Source organism: Ischnura elegans, chromosome 9, assembly GCF_921293095.1.
Source record: "Ischnura elegans chromosome 9, ioIscEleg1.1, whole genome shotgun sequence".
NCBI lineage: Eukaryota > Metazoa > Arthropoda > Insecta > Odonata > Coenagrionidae > Ischnura > Ischnura elegans.
The window spans coordinates 41985976-42004923 of NC_060254.1; the positions used below are offsets into that span (position 1 = coordinate 41985976).

Sequence of the window (18948 nt, forward strand, 5' to 3'; positions counted from 1 at the left end):
GTTCAGGTGCAATGTGCCTTAAAGGCACAGGCATGAAAAAAAATATTAACTCTTGGCATGGCTCAGTGGTACATCTTTAAAGTTTAAAGCATTATAATTAATATATTCGAACACTTAGATGATGCCTTTCGTGCTACACATAGACCCCTTTATATGCCATCATTTGGCCCCAGACCGATCCAGCAAGGTTCAATTTAATGTGATCTTCAGGCTATTAAGTATAATTATATGCAATATATGTAATATATTTTAGCATGTGAATTCTACAAATCATTGTTTTTTAGTTTGCTATGTTATTTATCTAATAATGCTTTTGTTTTGCTTTATTGTGCCATTATTTTTCTCAATTATGCAGAACAATCCGCCACTGATCTGTCGGCATAAATTTGGAAGTGAAAGGTTGCAGAGAGAGTGCCAAAACAAAAAGCTACTACAATTGCCAAGGGTCTATGCTGTCTAGTGGCATGAAGGAATTAAAAAAAACTTGTGCTGTGCCTGTCAGATCCATTATGCCCCATGAAAGGTTAATAAAATCTAATGCAATACAGTGTCTTTAAAACTTATAAAGTTATAAATTTCTTACCAAACGATCTTTTTCCTTCAGGTCATTCAGCATATCATCACTTGGCTGCTGTAGCTGAACATCTCTTAAACCCTTCACTTCGTCCTCCAACATTTTCTTCTGTTGCAACAAGCAGGATAACTCAGCATTTGCAGAAGATTCTTTATCTGCTAGCTTCTGCTCAAGATCGCTGCATTTGATTTTTAGGTGAGTGCAATTCTCATTCTCTGATTTAAGTTTTTCCTGCAAATCTGATATTGACGTTTCTAACACAGCCATGACCTTCTGCTGTGAATCAATAACCTCCAAAGTCTTATCTCTTGCGGCCTGAGCAGCCAGACGTCCTTCTTTCTCTATATTCAATAAAACACTAAGCTGTTCTCTCGAATTTGTAATTTCCTGAAGTTTGTCTTTCAATCCATCCTTCATCAACATGAGAGAATTTGCCTCTTCCTTCTTTTGATTGAATTTCTCTGTTTCAATCTGAAGCTCATGCTGTAGAGAACTAACTTTTTCATCCTTTTCTTTCAGATGCACTTTAAAGTCATTGTGGGCATCCTCTAACTGTTTCTCCAAAGCTGCTATCCTCTGCTCATGCCTGTTCTTTTCCATTTCTAACTCTGCAGCCATTTCACTTTTGATACTCTTATTACTCTTCTCAGCAGATTCCAACTTGGCTAATAATTTGTCTTTTTCAACCAAAATCTCTTTCAACTGAGCCTCTCCACTATCCTTCATCGATCGGAGTAAATCAGCCTCTTCACTCTTCTGGATGTACTTCTCCATCTCAACCTGAAGTTCATGTCGCAAAGAATCCACCTTCTCATCATTTTCTTTCAGTGTTATCTCAAACTCATTGCAGGCATTTTGTAATTGCTTCTGTAAGTCTCCATAGCGCTGCTCATAATGACTCTTTTCAGCTTCAAATTCTTCAGCATCCTTTTTCAACAGCATCATCTTTTCATTTGTCATCTGAAGCTCTGAGCAAAGTTTCTCTTTTTCGGTATAAATATCTTCCAATTTTGCTTCAATGTCAGACTTGATTGCCAACATTGATTCCAGCTCCTGACACTTCAAGATATACTTCTCCATCTCAACCTGAAGTTCATGTCGCAAAGAATCCATCTTCTCATCTTTTTCTTTCAGTGTTATCTCAAACTCATGGCTGGCATCTTGTAATTGCTTCTGTAAATCTCCACAGCGCTGCTCATAATGACTCCTTTCAGTTTCAAATTCTTCAGCATCTTTTTTCAACAGCATCATCTTTTCATTTGTCATCTGAAGTTCTGAGCACAGTTTCTCTTTTTCGGTAGAAATATCTTCCAATTTTGCTTCTATGTCAGACTTGATTGCCAACATTGATTCTAACTCCTGGCACTTCAAGATGTACTTCTCCACCTCAACCTGAAGTTCATGTTTCAAGGATTGTATTGTCTCATCTTTTTGGTTGGATATTACTTCAAACTCTGCACCAAGATCCTCCAGTTGCTTCTCAAGACCAGTAGTGACTTCATTGTGTTTTTCTCTCTCTGCAGTAGCTTCTTCTGAACTCAGTTTCAGCTTTTCTTCAGAGTGCTGTAAGGCCAACGACATTTCTTGAAGTCTTTCTTTCATCAATTCCTCAGATTCTTCCCTTATATGAGCAGTTTCATAAGTCAACTTACTTTGTGCTGCTACGAGGTCAGCTTCTAATTCTGAAATTCTGTTTTTACCCACATTCACCTCATTGATGTGTAAAATCAATTTCTCATTGAGCTCCATTACTTTAGATTCAAGTTCATTCATTTGTTCATCTTTTGAGTTCAGAAGGAGATTGAGCTCAGTATTTTTAGAATTCAGAAGATCAACTTCAGCACTTTTTTCACCAAGATGACCTTCTATTTCCTCCATTTTGGATTTCAGTGCACATTCTCTCGCTACAAAGGACTTTTCTTCATTACTGAATTTTTCACTGGTCTCATTCAATTCCTGCGTGAGCTGCTCATTTAAGGCTGTCAATTGTGATATATCATTGACCAACTTCAAACTCTTCTCTTCACTTAATCTCAGATTATTATCCAGTTCCTCTACTGAATGCTGTAATTGTTGGACTTTTAGAGTTAATTCTTCCTTTTCCGCTGATGTCATTGACAGTTTATTATTTAATATTATTATTTTCTCCTTTTCTGAGGAAAGCAAGCTATCTAATTCCTTTTCACTATCTGCACAAACAGAGAGTGAGAACTTCACTTCCTCAAGCTCCTTTTGCAAGGAGCTAATGACTTCAAGTCGATTACTTTCCTCACAAGAGACCTGTCGTATTTCCTCCAACTGTTTCAGAAGTGATTCTTTTTCTTGCACTATTTTTTCCATGTTGCTCTGCATTATATCATTATTATTCTTCTCCGTGGTTAAGCTCAATACCAGACCTTTGTTTTCTTCAGCTAAATTGTTCAGTTCACATTTAGCTTCTTTCAAAGCCTCCTGGACCAACATTAGCTCATTGAAACCCCTTGAGTTGGCAGATCTCACTTCTTCACTCTCAGTTATGATCTTATCTCTCTCTTCTGTCAAAATGTTCATCTCCTGAATAAGCTGGGTGTTCTTTCTCTCCAGTTCCACGCACACTCCTTTCATATCACTTAACTGCTTCCCTAAGACTTCACATTCTTCAGAAATCAATTTCAGCTTTTCTTCAGAGTGCTGTACGGCTAACGACATTTCTTGAAGTTTGTCTTTCAGCCCATCAGTCATCAATACAAGAGAATCTGCCTCTTCCTTCTTTTGGTTGAATTTCTCTGTTTCAATCTGAAGCTCATGCTGTAGAGAACTAACTTTTTCATCTTTTTCTTTCAGATGCACTTTAAAGTCATTGTGGGCATCCTCTAACTGTTTCTCCAAAGCTGCTATCCTCTGCTCATGCCTGTTCTTTTCCATTTCTAACTCTGCAGCCATTTCACTTTTGATACTCTCATTACTCTTCTCAGCAGATTCCAACTTGGCTAATAATTTGTCTTTTTCAACCAAAATCTCTTTCAACTGAGCCTCTCCACTATCCTTCATCGATCGGAGTAAATCAGCCTCTTCACTCTTCTGGATGAATTTCTCCATCTCAACCTGAAGTTCATGTCGCAAAGAATCCACCTTCTCATCATTTTCTTTCAGTGTCATCTCAAACTCATGGCTGGCATCTTGTAATTGCTTCTGTAAATCTCCACAGCGCTGCTCATAATGACTCTTTTCAGCTTCAAATTCTTCAGCATCCTTTTTCAACAGCATCATCTTTTCATTTGCCATCTGAAGCTCTGAGCAAAGTTTCTCTTTTTCGGTATAAATATCTTCCAATTTTGCTTCAATGTCAGACTTGATTGCCACCATTGATTCTAACTCCTGACACTTCAAGATGTACTTCTCCACCTCAACCTGAAGTTCATGTTTCAAGGATTGTATTGTCTCATCTTTTTGGTTGGATATTACTTCAAACTCTGCACTAAGATCCTCCAGTTGCTTCTCAAGACCAGTAGTGACTTCATTGTGTTTTTCTCTCTCTGCAGTAGCTTCTTCTGAACTCAGTTTCAGCTTTTCTTCAGAGTGCTGTAAGGCCAACGACATTTCTTGAAGTCTTTCTTTCATCAATTCCTCAGATTCTTCCCTTATATGAGCAGTTTCATAAGTCAACTTACTTTGTGCTGCTACGAGGTCAGCTTCTAATTCTGAAATTCTGTTTTTACCCACATTCACCTCATTGATGTGTAAAATCAATTTCTCATTGAGCTCCATTACTTTAGATTCAAGTTCATTCATTTGTTCATCTTTTGAGTTCAGAAGGAGATCGAGCTCAGAAATTTTAGAACTCAGAAGATCAACTTCAGCACTTTTTTCACCAAGATGAACTTCCATTTCTTCCATTTTGGATTTCAGCACACATTCTCTCGCTACAAAGGACTTTTCTTCATTACTGAGTTTCTCACTGGTCTCATTCAATTTCTGCGTGAGCTGCTCATTTAAGGCTGTCAATTGTGATATATCACTGATCAACTTCAAACTCTCCTCCTCACCCAAACTCTTCTCATTGGCTTCGCTCAATGCCCGGCGTTTGTTTTCTTCAGTTAATTTGCTCAATTCACACTTTGCTTCATTCAAAGCTTCCTGGACCAACGTGAGCTCATTGAAACCCCTAGAGTTGGCAGATCTTACTTCTTCACACTCAGTAATGACCTTTTCTCTTTCTTTTATCACAATGGCCTTCTCCTCAGATAGTTGGGCGTTCTTTTTCTCCAGTTCTACACACACTCCCTTCATCTCACTCAACTGGTTCTCTAAGATCTCACACCCTGAAGTCAATCTCTGGACTTCCGACTCCATGCTGTCCAAGAGTTCACGAGGGACAGAGTCCTCTTTCATGACCTGAATCTCCGATAACAATAATGCCACCTTCTCATTAGCACCAAAGAGCTGTTCTTTCAATCTGTCATTCTGATGGGTTAGTTCTTTCAGCTCCACCAAATTTTCCTCATCAAATTCTGCCAAATTAGCTATCACTACCTCGCTTGCTTCTATTTCTTCTTCTAACTCCTGGAAATGTTTGGCATGTTCCACGATTTCGGATTCCGCTCTTTTATTCTTTTCCATTAGTCCCAATAAATCACCCTCAGTCTTTTTCAATTGTTCAAGCAACCCATTAACCTGGTGAGACATGGCAATTCTGCTCTCGTCAGATGACTGAAGTTGATCTTGAAGGCAAATTACAGTTTCTCTTTCTTTATTAAGGTGGGATTGAAATTCAATTCTCTCAGCCTTGAGCTTATCCGATTCCCTCAAAATATTCTCAAATTGCATTTTCATAGTAGAAATTTCCTCTTCCATTTTCATCGATAAGTTTGATAAGCCTTCAGCCTCCTTTATTATTTCTCGTATTTCTCCAACGAAAAATGACTTCATACCAGCAACAACTTCTGTGAGCTTTTGCAGAGCATTTTTGGAGCTAGTTACATTTTCTGATTCTACAGTGGGTCCAGCGCTTACTGCCTCTTGTGTGAAGTTTGATAATTTGGTAAATGCTGAAAGGTCCATAGAAATAGTGTTGACTCTTTCTAATGCTGCTTTAAGCTGAGTATCTGATTCATCAGCTCGTAGTTTTTCCGAATGCAGGGCAGCATTCAATTCATAGTTCTGTGAAGTTAACAATTGAATGATGGCATCTTTTTCTTCCAATTTCTTTTCCATATTGTTTGCTACTTCTTCATAATATTTAGCCTTGAAAAGTGAGTCCATTTCAGATTTATTTTTTTCCTGTTCAACCTCTAGCATGTCTTCAATTACACTCATTAGCACTCTCTTGTCATTGAGTGCACTTCTTTCACTTTCCCCCATTCGGAACAGTAGTTCCTTCTCCTTCAAAGCCATGTCTTCCAATTCCTGGGTTTTCTTCTCCAGACTAGATTCAAGAAATTCAAACTTTGATATTTCTTCCTCCAGGGATTCTCCTTTGGAGAAAGAAAATTCAAAACTTTCTCTCTCTCCCATTGTACTTTTCCTCTTTTTCCCACGACCTTGACTTCCTCTCCTAAAATGGGAAAAACAATAAGGATAAAGTTAGGTTTAAATGAAAGCAAAATACATAAATACCAATTTATTTCTGCATAAATATATACTTGTACACAAAAATAAGAGATTGAGTTCATTACACGAACGGAAAACTTAACTTGAGGGCACAGAATTTCTTCAATGATAACACTTGATTCAATAAAAAGGTATCATCCTCATGTATGAAACTAGTGGTGCCATTTAAAAATTCGGCAAATTCAAAAACAAGTTTTCTTTCGTGGAATCAATAAGAACTTTCACATAGTTAAGCATGAAATGATCAAATTCAACCATAATGAACAGCTATAATGTAAAATAAATACCGTATAAGCGCGTGTAAGAGGCGCACCTTTTTTCCCAGAAATTGCAGCCGAAAATGAGGGTGCGCCTCTTACACAAACTTCTTATCTTCCCCCCTCCCCTTCAGGAGTCGCAAGTCTAAGGGGAACTGAGTGGCCTTGGTTTTCAGTGTGAGTCAGTCATCTGTAATCCTAGGTCAAAAACAAGCGGCAGGCAGGGGAGTTTCTCCCTTAGTGACGTATTTTTAAAATGCTCCTGTTTGCTTTTCTTGTAAGCATCGCGCCGTCATGTCGGTACCCCAGAGGTGAACATGGAAGGTAGCGCAGAGTTTTTCGCTCCGGAGGGCGCGCAAAATTTACTGCCACGAGTGGGCATCCCACGGCATTAATACTGCATATAGTAATCGCTTATCAAACGTAGAGAAACGCGTAGTGTTGAAGGACATACCTGGCTAATAGTCAATATCTATCTTGCCGAGTAATTTCCATTACGCTGAGGACCTGATTTTCCAAAAATCATCTTCAGACGCTAATATGAGGATTATTGCAACTGAAAATTATATTGGTATCAAAACCTGCGTTTCAAAAAATTCGAACGAGTGTGTTCATTGTTGGACTAAATTGTGGATGGAAGAAATCAGAAATGCTTCTAGAGCTTTAAAAAACTTAAATGATGTCAGATATATGTCGCGTTGGGTCTCATTCTTTTTAGAACCTCGTGCGTGTCATGCAATTGCTGAAAGATATCGAGATATCTTCGGGCTCAGTAGATGACTCACCTAGCATTTGGCCTCCATAAAATGGGAGATCGATCAAGGTCAATTGGTGAGACGGGGTAGGGATGAAACACGTTTTCATTGTTCCCCTGTAACTTGATGTTTTCCTATTTTCCTGTGGGGTCTCGGAAAGGAAAAAAACGGCAGAGGCATTGGCTGATGGAGGGCCGAATGTGGCTCCATTAAATCTAAGACGTGGTTATATCCTTCGGCACTGAGATTGCCCCGATTGTTGTCCAAGCTCTTGGGAAGGTTCATGCTATGTGCCTGTCGTGTATTGCCTTAAAATTTCCCACGGCTGCAATTCTATTGCAATACTCCTGCGAGAGCATTTAAAACAAAATTGTTCGTGAATAGGACAAGCATCGTAGAGCAACGGCGTATGCGAAGAGAGGATCGGAACTCTTTCAACTCCCTCTTATGCTGCTATTACTGCCGCAGTTATCAAAATTTCCTCTTTCGATTATTATTGAAAGAGGAAAATTCAATAACAATACGCCTGGAATTTCGACAGCTATTGAATATACGTCTGCAACACAGCACGATAGTATAAAAAAATGCCGCAAAATATTTTTCTTCATAGCTTCGATGCTCAAAATAGGGGTGTGCCTCTTACACACGCTTAAACGGTATGTATTCTTTATTGGATATGCAAAGGATTGTGTGATGGATTGCTACTTAATACAGTAAAACCTCTTTGCATCGTTATGGAGGAGACCAAAAATTGGGCAATTTGATATATGGAGGTTCACTATAGAGAGGTTTTAGTGATATGCACCATTTTTTCATATCCTTTGGAAATGATAGGCACTATATACTGTCTTTTAAACCATTATATTTATGCATTTAAATAAACATGCATGCAATAGTGAATATATATTTACTATTCTATGATAACAGAGAGCGAGTGCTATCATATGATTTTTACCATGATTCAAGAGAACACGATGTGATCTCTCTTAATTCAACAGTCTCTTAAAATGATTAGGATCGTTGAATATCTTTTTTCTTATCCACTGACAGGTATGCTCTCATATGGAACAAAATGGCCATAACTAATGGTTAACGTGAAAATTACTGCATATTGAAGGTGTAAAAGAAAAAAAATAAGGGTGAAAACTTTATTGCTGAAAATGTCATTCCATGTACAGTGGAACCTCGTTAAAGCGAGTACGGGATATAGCGACACCCCCGCTATTACGAGAGGTAGCCGATGCACCGTCAATTGACCCTGAAATAAGCGTGTTAAAAAATTCGTTTTTACGAGACCCTTTCGGTGTTGGCTCTCGCCATAGCGAGGGTTTCACCGCCGGAAGACTTTCATCAAGACTCCTTAACCTCTGTAATTGCTAGCGATCTGTTAGTAATGAAGTTAATGGAGTGCTCAGTCTCAAATTTATGTGGAAAACTGTCGTGGGATAAATATAATGATTGACGAAACAATGCTTTGCATGATTTTTATTCAGTGCGGCGCTTATAAATTGTTTGAATAGTTAGTCGTTATTTGAGTAAGGAAATTTAGTGATGCAAAAAAACATCGCCTTTCGTCTGGATTTATGCTTACGTTTATCGGATAGATGTTTATCTGTCGCCGCACCACTCCTGTTCCTTTATATCTGTTCGCAACAGGTATATTGGCTATTATTTGCTCCACCTCCGGTAAAGCGACAATTCGCTATAGCGAGTGTTTATTAGTGCACCGTGGGGTGTCGTTATATCGAGGTTGCACTGTATATAATTGCAGCTGCATTAATGGTCTCTAGCTATCTTGGTACAATTTGCAGAGGTAGTTAGGCCATCTCGAGGGTGTCTCGTTGGTATGATAATTGGAGGTTTTATGAGATAAAGAGGTTCACTACATAGAGGTTTGCCTATAAATTTACATGTAAATCTGACGGGACTGTAAGGGTGGCATGAAGTAAGGTTTAAGAAGTAAAGAGGTTTGCTACATAGAGGCTTTACTGTAATAACTCAAATATCAACAAAATATAATGATTTATGTAAATTTACAGTTGGCCCAAGCAAAATAATAAGGGATGTACAAGTACTAAAAATTCGAGTCGAGTCGTTGATACTCGACGAGTGATTCGAGAAGTATGTATTACAAATGTTGAGACAAGTAGTTTCAGTTTCGGAGCAGACAAAACCAGTAAGTTCATAAATCTACCAACAGCAGGGGCTATAATGAAACTCATGTAACAAAATTGTTTCTAAAGCCGATGAGTAGTTATATGCCTTGACCTGGGAGTTTCAGCTTGCTGAATAAGTAGAAGTCAACCAATATAGAATTCAATGTGGGTGCTGAATACCTCTTCCACAGCCGCAGTGGACAACCATCTTTGGAATCAGTGGCATACTCAGAGTTATCGGAGTGGACCAATGCGTCTCTCATAGCTACTTTCTTATGTGATACTTTTATGCCCTACCCTACTTTCTTTAATCAAACCCCGAGAGAATATGTGAAGTTTTTTGAAAATCTTTTAAGGTTTGGCGGACAATGCTAGTGGCATTGTTAGTGGTGCCATCTTTTAGCCTCTTTAGTACCTACTATTTACGACCAATACTAATTTTCACTTATTTCTTTTTTTCACTTATTCCTTCGTCGCGTTTAATTTCCTTCATGAACTTACAAAACAAGAGTTGCTAAGGTTGTTTAAATGAAGTGAGAAATAAAGATTTTTTTTATTGTCCTACAAATCTTTTAATTGAGATTCAAGATGAAAATTGGTGATGTAATTTAGAATAAAAATTCCTAGGGTTCCCAAATCTTTAAATTTGGCGAGAAAGTCCAGCCTTACAAATGTGTAGGGAAAGTCCATTTTCTGCAGGTAGTGGTGCTGTAACATGATATGCCAAAACCTGCAGCCTGAGCATGTAATAGGTTTTTCTGTAGGGGAATTTGAAAGAATCAAATTTTACACGATTCATTTACCTATCTTCTATATAAATTTCTACGGTATAGATACCTTTTTCTCAACTTATATGCAACCAAACTCTACAAATGAGATACCAAAATGCACAGATTTTATCAGAGAACATGCGACAGCATACCTCACCTCCTAAATATCGCTATTGTTTCCTAAAATTGGTTTTTAAATAATGAAAAAAAAAAAACTGTAAATATTCCTGACGTTAACGATGCACAAACTAATAAATTTGTTCACTAGCAACAATATCTCGCAGTCTTTAAATAACTTTTATCAAAAAACGCCTATCCCCAAAATGTATTGCAAAGAGCGGGGCAAGCCCGCTGGGAGTGGGCGCAGCACGCTTGTCTTCTATATTATTTCTACTGTATAGATACCTTTTTCTCAACTTATACGCAACCAAACTCTACAAATGAGCTACCAAAATGCACAGAATTTATCAGAGAACATGCGACGGCATATCTTACTTCCTAAATACTGCTATTGTTTCATAAAATTGGTTTTTAAATAATAAAAAAAAACTGTAAATATTCCTGACGTTAACGGTGCACAAAACTGATAAATTTGTTCATTTGCAACAATATCTCGCATTCTTTAAATAACTTTTATCAAAATGTGGCTGATTCCACATTAAAGTCTCCTGTTGATACGTAAGTATGAGTCATCATGTGTGTTTAACAGAGGATAGTGTAATTTCTTCCAATGCTTTGTTTAAAGAGGTCCTCTTGAGCTCAATTTGTACATGAACATTCCAATTAAATTTGTACATAAGACCCTGCCTTTTTTTTCTACATTTTAAAATTAGACACGTGCCTATCCCTCTGTGGACCTGCATTGAAAAGAGCGGGGGAAGCCCGCTGGGAGCGGGTGCATCACGCTCGTATAATCTTTATTAAAATTATGCAAATCCCTTTACTTATGGCTCTCCCTAGAAGTTTGGATATAAATATTAATTAAATTGACTACATTGTGCTTATGGACTTTTTAAGATATATTAATTTTAATTCATCTCCAAATTATGACACAATAACAATCAATGTCCCTCATTATCTTTTCCATTGACATCAAGCTAAGCATTGAGAAAAGAAAATTAACAAGGGTAATAATTGGAAAAATGAGAATATGTTGTGGCATGCATTGCTGTATTGCCAGGCTCAGGACTGACTCGACTCGATACTCGTGAGTAGTTTTCAACTCAACTTGATAGTCAACTCGAGGTCAAAAAGTACTACTCGCACATCCCTAAAGATAATGAATGTTGGGTCCTCTCCAAGATTCAACAATGTATAGGATACCCTAGAGACTCTTCCATTACTGGTAATCCGAGAAAGTTCAGATCAGGAAAAGAAAGTGCACAAGATTAAGAAGCAGCAGACATATTTTTCCTTTACCCAATTGCCACCCTAATTGATCTGATAAAAAGCACCATTTGATTCCCAACGCCTGTCGTGAGTCCTTGCATGCTTCAGTAAGGGGAAAAGTACTTTGGAGCTGAGCATAATAGGGCATGCGGGCCAATGGCAAGATGCTCCTGACAAAAAAAGGGAGAAGGGGACAATACAATGGGAGAACCAATCAGCATATAAACATGTGAGAATGGTGATGCATTGGGTTTGATTGTAAAATCAGTAGTAGTGTGGAACTCCTTCAATGTTCCTTACCCTTCCCAGGGTGCCCCATTAAATCATATCAAACCATAAATTAAAATTCATGAATGTTAGATTGCGTGGACTTTGAATACTAAATTTCAGTTTTTTCATTCATGCACCAGATAAGTTTTTCTATATAATTAGATTTTAAAATGTTAACTAAACCTTACATATTCATCAGTTGCCGTGGTGTAATGGCAGCGTATAGAGAAGCGGATGCATAGGTCACGGGAAAATCTGTCATCAGTTGTTAAGTTCTTATAAAGACTCGCTGAATTTCACCAGAAGGCTTTAAATTCATGTTGGGATGAGCAGTATGGCATGTGTAGTACGCTGTTCAGTCACCTTTGGTGCTCTAACAGAATCAACTTACGTTGTCTGAGGATATTTGACGGCATTCCTTACCTAATCTTCCCTAAAATCTTACCCTTGCCTAATGAGCAGTGTGGCATGTGTAGTATGCTGTTCAGTCACCTTTGGTGCTCTAACAGAAGCAACTTACGTTGTCTGAGGATATTTGACGGCATTCCTCACCTAATCTTCCCTAAAATCTTACCCTTGCCGAATATAAGCCCCTTAGCTTACGATAAGATGCTAATCAATTTTTTTGGTATGAAAACAATAAGAAACGGGTAACTCTCTTACTTTGTGATATCTGGGTAGTAGCATTGATTGGAAAATCACAAATGGAATTGCATGAAATTGAGTTCTTTTATCGACTGAGTTGAATATTTGAGTATAGGAATGGATGAAATGATACCATACTGTTGAGTGTGAATTTGAGTAACATGTATTTTTTTGTTTGAACTAGGTCTGGCCCACCTTCCACAGCACAGATTTTTCTGACATTGTTGCATCAAAGGTCAAGGCAAATCAATACACACATGCAGAGTATCCTAACAGCAGTGTCAAGGTATCCTAACAGCAGTGGATATTTTTTATGGCAATCCGGTACCTCTCTTCTCACTGCAATGGTATTATTTTACTTACCACCGGTTGTCACCATGTCATAAATATACACCCATGTCTCGTATAGCGCAAGGGATGCGTTCCTTGGGGTCTTTGCGCTATACGAATTTGCGTTATACGAGAGCGTTTTAACATAGGGAAGATAGGGATGCGTTCCTGGTAGCATAGGTCTTGGGTATTGAATTTCCTCTAAAACATCTATATTCCCATAAAAAGCCTTAGAAAACATTATTTCTATAAATATTTATAATTTAAAACATCTTTAAAGATAGTATTCACGCATTCAAAGACTTTTATTCACGTTAAAAAAAATTCTTACGTGCTTTCGAAATTCCGTCCTGTCGTGCGGGTGGGCTAACATCTGCTATCTCAGGGGATCGTAATGCGTTGCCGGCAGTTGATGATTTTTCAAACTAGTCTAAAAACAACTATTGTGTCACCCAGGCCCTTTTGTCGCTCATCGAAATGACAGGAAAATGCTACTTTAAATGCCATTTCATAGCTAGCGGAGTTTATGAATGATAAATCATTTTAATTTGAAGTCCTCCGAGTCATTAGCAGCTACGTGAAACAGTCTTTAAATGCCTTGAAACCTGACCCAGGTTTCCTTCCCTGAAAATGAATGAACGAGAATGCATTCTTTTCCAAAAGAATATCCTCTCGTCAACACTAGATCTAGTTGAGGGGGAAAGGAGCCACTTTCAATAACAGCTTGGAGTTCATCAGAAAATGTTGTGGTGGCTGCGCTATCAACACTTGCAGATTCACCTGATATCGCCGCACTGAAAATACCTGCTTGCCGTTTAAATTCTGGAACCAACCGGAGCTTTCACTTAATGTCTCGGAGCGATTACCACTCTCGTCTTTTTGTACTGATTCACCATGAACTTTCCGTATGTGTAGACCGCTTGGTTGAAGTTGGTGCGGCTGAGGTCACTGATATTTTAGCTTCGTCTTTATTCAGAATAAGGCATCGTGAGTTTAAACTTCCGCGCAATATCGCTTTGACGCTCTCCACTTTCAAAGCAATTGACCTCTCTCAAGTCCTCTTCTAGGTTAATGGTTTTTCTTGATAAATCCTTGATTTTTCTACACGTATTCCTATTTTTTGCCATATTCTCTTGGTTTTTACCCTGTATGGCTCTATCTAAATCACCTTCTGCTGAACTGTATTCCTGAGACGCAGAAGGGCTATGACTGCAGGGAGGGAACGAAGCCATTGTGTTTAAGACTCTATAGCGGACCCTTTTATGTGTTGATGCTATTCATGCGCAACTCGGTCACCGCTCCATTTCTCCCCCGTGAATACCGATGACCTTGAAGGCTTTAGCGTAGACTCTCTACCTGGAAGGCAATCGCCCGGTAACCTACGACGGCAAAAATACGTCTCAAACCGTATTGCTGAAAAAAAAACTTTTCCACTAGCCCCACGCTTAATTAACGATCTAAATTATTTATTATCATTCTGTTAAGGAGACGAGATAAATCTTCGGTAGGCCGGCTATCTAGACCCAATGACGAGTAATACTTTTGGCAATTGCGCAGCAATGAATTTCGATTAATATATAAACAAAAAAGAAGATTTGAGGCAAGAAATAATATTAATATGCATAAATTGATATAAATTTCGTGTGTACTTAGCGCAAGTTCACGTTTTATCACGAGAGCGTTTAAGATTTTTGATTAGGCTACACTGTGTTGCAATGTTTCCCCGAGGAACGAATTTGCGCTATATCGAAATTGCGCTAATCGAAATTGCGCTATACGAGACATGGGTGTATGTAATAAAAAATCAGCTGGTGATATACCAAACACTCATGGCAAAACACAAATTTTGAGTAAAATAATGCTCAAATTAAAAATTTTAAGATTGTAGAACTATACTCACTTCGGTTCCTTTCCACAACTCTTACTCATAGGGGATTGCCAGGAAAAACAAACATGCTGCAAAGGATGATTTTCTTTATTCCATAGTCCACTGCTCCCTCGGTCTCTGCGCACAAAATCAGTCTTCTCACATTCAAAAACATTATCCAACGTAGGGGAGTCAAATCCAATTGAACCTAAAAATGAAAATTTTCTGTTTTTTTAAATGTTCAGAACAGAAATAATACCCAAAACACGAGAAAATACATACATGCACTTACAAAACCTATGCACTAATTCTATCACCAAGAAAAAAAAATACAATTACCTATCATCACAATGTCTAAAATTACTCTGGGTAATTATACATATATTTTGGTTTAGTATACATAACTATTACAGGATAGCCACTCAATTATTACACTCCATTACTTTCCCAGACACAGGGGCGGATCCAGGATTTCTTTCTGGGGGGGCACAAGCAAGGCCGTATCCAGGATTTTGTTCTGGTGGGGTGCAAGGATACCTCGTAACACAAAACGAATGCAATGATAATGGGACCGCATTAAAAATCTTGCATATTTTTAAGGGTCTGGGGGGGCACGTGCCCCCCCTTAGATCCGCCTATGCCCAGACAGTGTACTTTCACAATTTTACTCACTAAGCAAATTATCAAATATCAGATATAGACAGTTACCAGATCCAAAGTCTTCCTCATTTAAAGCTGTAAGGTCCTCTTGTTGAAGAACTTTGGCCCTCAAAAGAGAAGCAGTAAGATCACTTGCAGCCCATGTTTTTCTCCTTTCTGACCTTGACTCCTAGGAAAAACAATTATTAAAAAAGGAATTGCAATCAATTCAAAGCAGCTAATGGGTGAATATATCAAAGTATGATTTTTATAAATGGGGACATAGTATCAAGCATGAGTTCATAACTTTTAAATATGAGAACAAGCAGGTAGAAGTAAACAAAATTGACATTAATTGGAAAATAAATAAATCTAGAAATTTAAGTGTATGTACAGAGTTTAACATTTTATCATGCTCAGAAGGAAGAGAATCTCGAAAGCAATTTGACTCCATATCATAGCTCAAGCAAAGTATGGTGAGAATCAAACAGAAAAAAATGAAAAATTCCAGCAAATGCTACTCAGTAAAACAATAGTTAAAAAAACACTTGAGAATCTTCATTATTTCACTGGCCAATTCTAATTGATAAAGCTGACAGCCTTACATGCCCAAGCACAAATATCTAACACAGCTGCAGATTGGTTGGTATTTTGAGTAAGCAGTTGAAAGTGAGGGGAATTTGTACCATATAAATGCAGGAAGACCATGGGGAGGGAAACCAAGTTTCACTGTTAGACTGAGGGTTGCTACAAGATTCCCAAATTCCCTGACAAAAACTTTGAACCCCCAGACTTGTTCACACTCACAATTGATTCAATTTTTCCTGATTCACCATTGCTCTAACAGGTTAATCAGAGTACATCCAAATTAGGCAAAATTCTAAGACGGTGAAGCTGTGGGCATTACATAAGAATTTGTTAAACTAGAATCTGTAGGAGGAATAACAAGATAATACAAGTTCAATGATTTAGTATAAACATTACTATGCAATATGATGATATCAGAACCTTGATTGTTCTCCATTTCCAAGTAAAATGGTTTAAAAAATAAATATTGAAATTCCAAAATCTAAGTTACAGCTTTCTCATGAAAAAAACCTCAGCCATATAACAACTCTAAAATTCTATTTTGCAAATCATGACAGTCTCCTTGATGGACAAGATTCCCTGAACTGATACAAAATGTACAATTAAAGAGAAACAAATATTCTGGCACAGAAAATAATCAATAAATACCACTTACAGTACGAGGACTGAATACTTGAAGTTTATCTCTTTTAATCCAATCCTTCAACCGGCATATAATTTTTTCCTTCTGTTCAAGCTCCTTCTTCATGCTCTCACAATCATTGTCCTGTTTTGCTTTCTGGAAAAAAATTCAAAATATCATATAAAAGCCTTAGTGTGACAGAAGATCTTGACTGGACTACTCATGTTGAGTATCCAGGGAAAAATTGGGCTAATAAACTCAACATCCACTCAACAAAATAGTGACGTATTCAAACATCCACTTGGATTTAAAATGGGCAGCTGCTTAACATGTTCCGTGCTCACCACGTAATGTCTACGTCATGGCAGTCGCTACCAAGTGACTGAAGACATAAGGGCAACGTCATGATTCCCTCTTGCCTTATATTCCACCCTGAGCGCCAGCCACCGGCTATAGGGTATGAGTGAGGGTCAGTCAACAAGTCTGTTTGCTGAGCAGAAAGCTCCGAAACGTTTTTTTTTCCAAAATCTCTGTGTTTTTCTATTTTAACGGGTTTTGCTCAGCAAGGACACCTTTGGTAGTGGGTTTTTACAATCTATTTCATTATTACTTTCATTTTATAATGTTGAAAACAGTAATATCTTCTCTCAGTTTTTATACCCTTTTTACTAAAAAAAACTTATAAAAATGTTCAAAGCAAAATTTAAAAAAGAACCTTTTGCAATTGATGAGGAGAAGTAAGATACTTTACTACAAGGTATTTTAACTTTCTTTATGACTTTTCACGCAATGCTTAACATGTATTTCATTAGTTTTACAAGAAGGAATAGAAATAAAATAGATACAAACAGAACAATGGCATTTTTCCCTAGTTGTCATTTCTATTGTTAGTAGGAATAACTTGATGCAAAACATGGTAAATTGCTTGGCTGGTTGCCTAATTTTGGACAGACTCTAGGTACTATGTGTCATTCAATGCTTATAATCAATAATAAATGCTTTCTATCTCAATGCTATCTTCAAAGTTTCTGAGTGAATTTAATTTGCTATGATTTCATCATGGCAAATTTTTTATCGCTATATTTATTTGCTGCTACACTTGAACAAATAACCATATTTGCATGAAGGGTCTAGCAGGTTAAGATAGTGAAAAGTGCCCCCAGAGTTTTTGAAAAATAAAAAACATACACTTAAAGTGCATCAAAAATCATGTGTTTCCCCACAGTTTCAGGCCTTAACAATTGAAATTAACCCCAAAAAATGGAAACTTTGGGGAAACATAATTTTTTATGAACTTTAAGTGTATATTTTTTATTTTTCCAAAGCTCTGGGAGCATTTTTCACCAGCTTAACCTGCTAGACCCTTTACAATAACTTTGGCGAAGTACTTGTTGCATATGGCAATTTATTTTTTACTACATATTTACATCTTATGCACAATAGCTAGATATCCCCATCCTTACATTCACTTACATTTGTTATAGACTCATTACTTAATTTTTTCCACAATATTCAAAACCCTTATAAGCATTTTATTTGGCATTCTCGGCAATAGAAGAATGGCTAAGGGAGCAACCACCCAGTTATATGCTGCCTAGCTCAGAGAAACTGACCCGGCCTGGGGATTTATACGTCCAAAGATATGCAAAGCAATGTGCGTCCTAAGCAAGAATTACAGGATGGAAATATTTACCTATAGGAGAATTACCTCACTTTTAGGCCTTATTTTTCATAATGAAATTATGAAAATTTCCCATTTCCCATATTATTGGAAAACTTATCCATTATAAGACTTGCATTGCTTCTGGGGACGGAGGATGCGTGATCGGTTCATGTGTATTCTTATATAAGCTGTTCGTTTCAACAACCCATCTTATGTGTTCTCTGACTCTAACCCCCCCCCCCCCCCCCCTGAAGGAAATATCATTCAAAATAAGGTCCCTTATAGACACATTCAATGAAGCAATGGAAAAAGTAGTGACCCCCTCACGTGATTTGAGTTTGGAATTCTATGGAGAGTTAGGCTAGGATTTAGTGGATATACGAGGGGAAAGTGCCGCAGGTATGCATTTAAGTTGTATTTTTTGACAGAAGCAAAGGACTGCAGGTCTTCGAATATCAAGGGTTTTCCAACAAGTTTCTGGAAAAGGGCATTGGTAAAAAAATTGACGGAGAACCATTTTGATTGAGGCCACTCCTTTTATAGGAGAGCAGCTACTTCTAGATTCCATCAGCATAGGAAAAATTATATGACCGGGACATTACAGCGAGCCAAGAAAAGTATTCCTCCAGTAATGCTCTCCCTGGAATTTAACCCTTTCGCGCCGAATGCCTCACCTGTGCGGCGAGGATTTTCTTCCCTAAACAACGAATGCCACACCCGTGCGTCCTGAATGTTCTTACCCTAACCAACGAATGCCACGCCTGTGCGGCACAGGTCGAAAAAAGTGACCGTCGCGGACACAATAGACCCACGGACGCGGTCGCCCCTCACGAT

General features: G+C 37.9%; 1 protein-coding gene across 1 annotated transcript in view; it reads right to left on the reverse strand.

Moving 5' to 3' along the window:
• The window catches only part of LOC124165120 (centromere-associated protein E-like), a 39496-nt gene that overhangs the window by 9235 nt on the left and 11313 nt on the right, over positions 1-18948 (reverse strand). The window contains exons 8-11 of the mRNA XM_046542422.1: positions 16485-16607; positions 15311-15431; positions 14636-14810; positions 584-6107 (exon numbers count right to left, since the gene is read on the reverse strand). Of these exons, the coding sequence (XP_046398378.1) occupies positions 584-6107; positions 14636-14810; positions 15311-15431; positions 16485-16607 (5943 nt within the window). The remainder of the gene's footprint in view (positions 1-583; positions 6108-14635; positions 14811-15310; positions 15432-16484; positions 16608-18948) is intronic.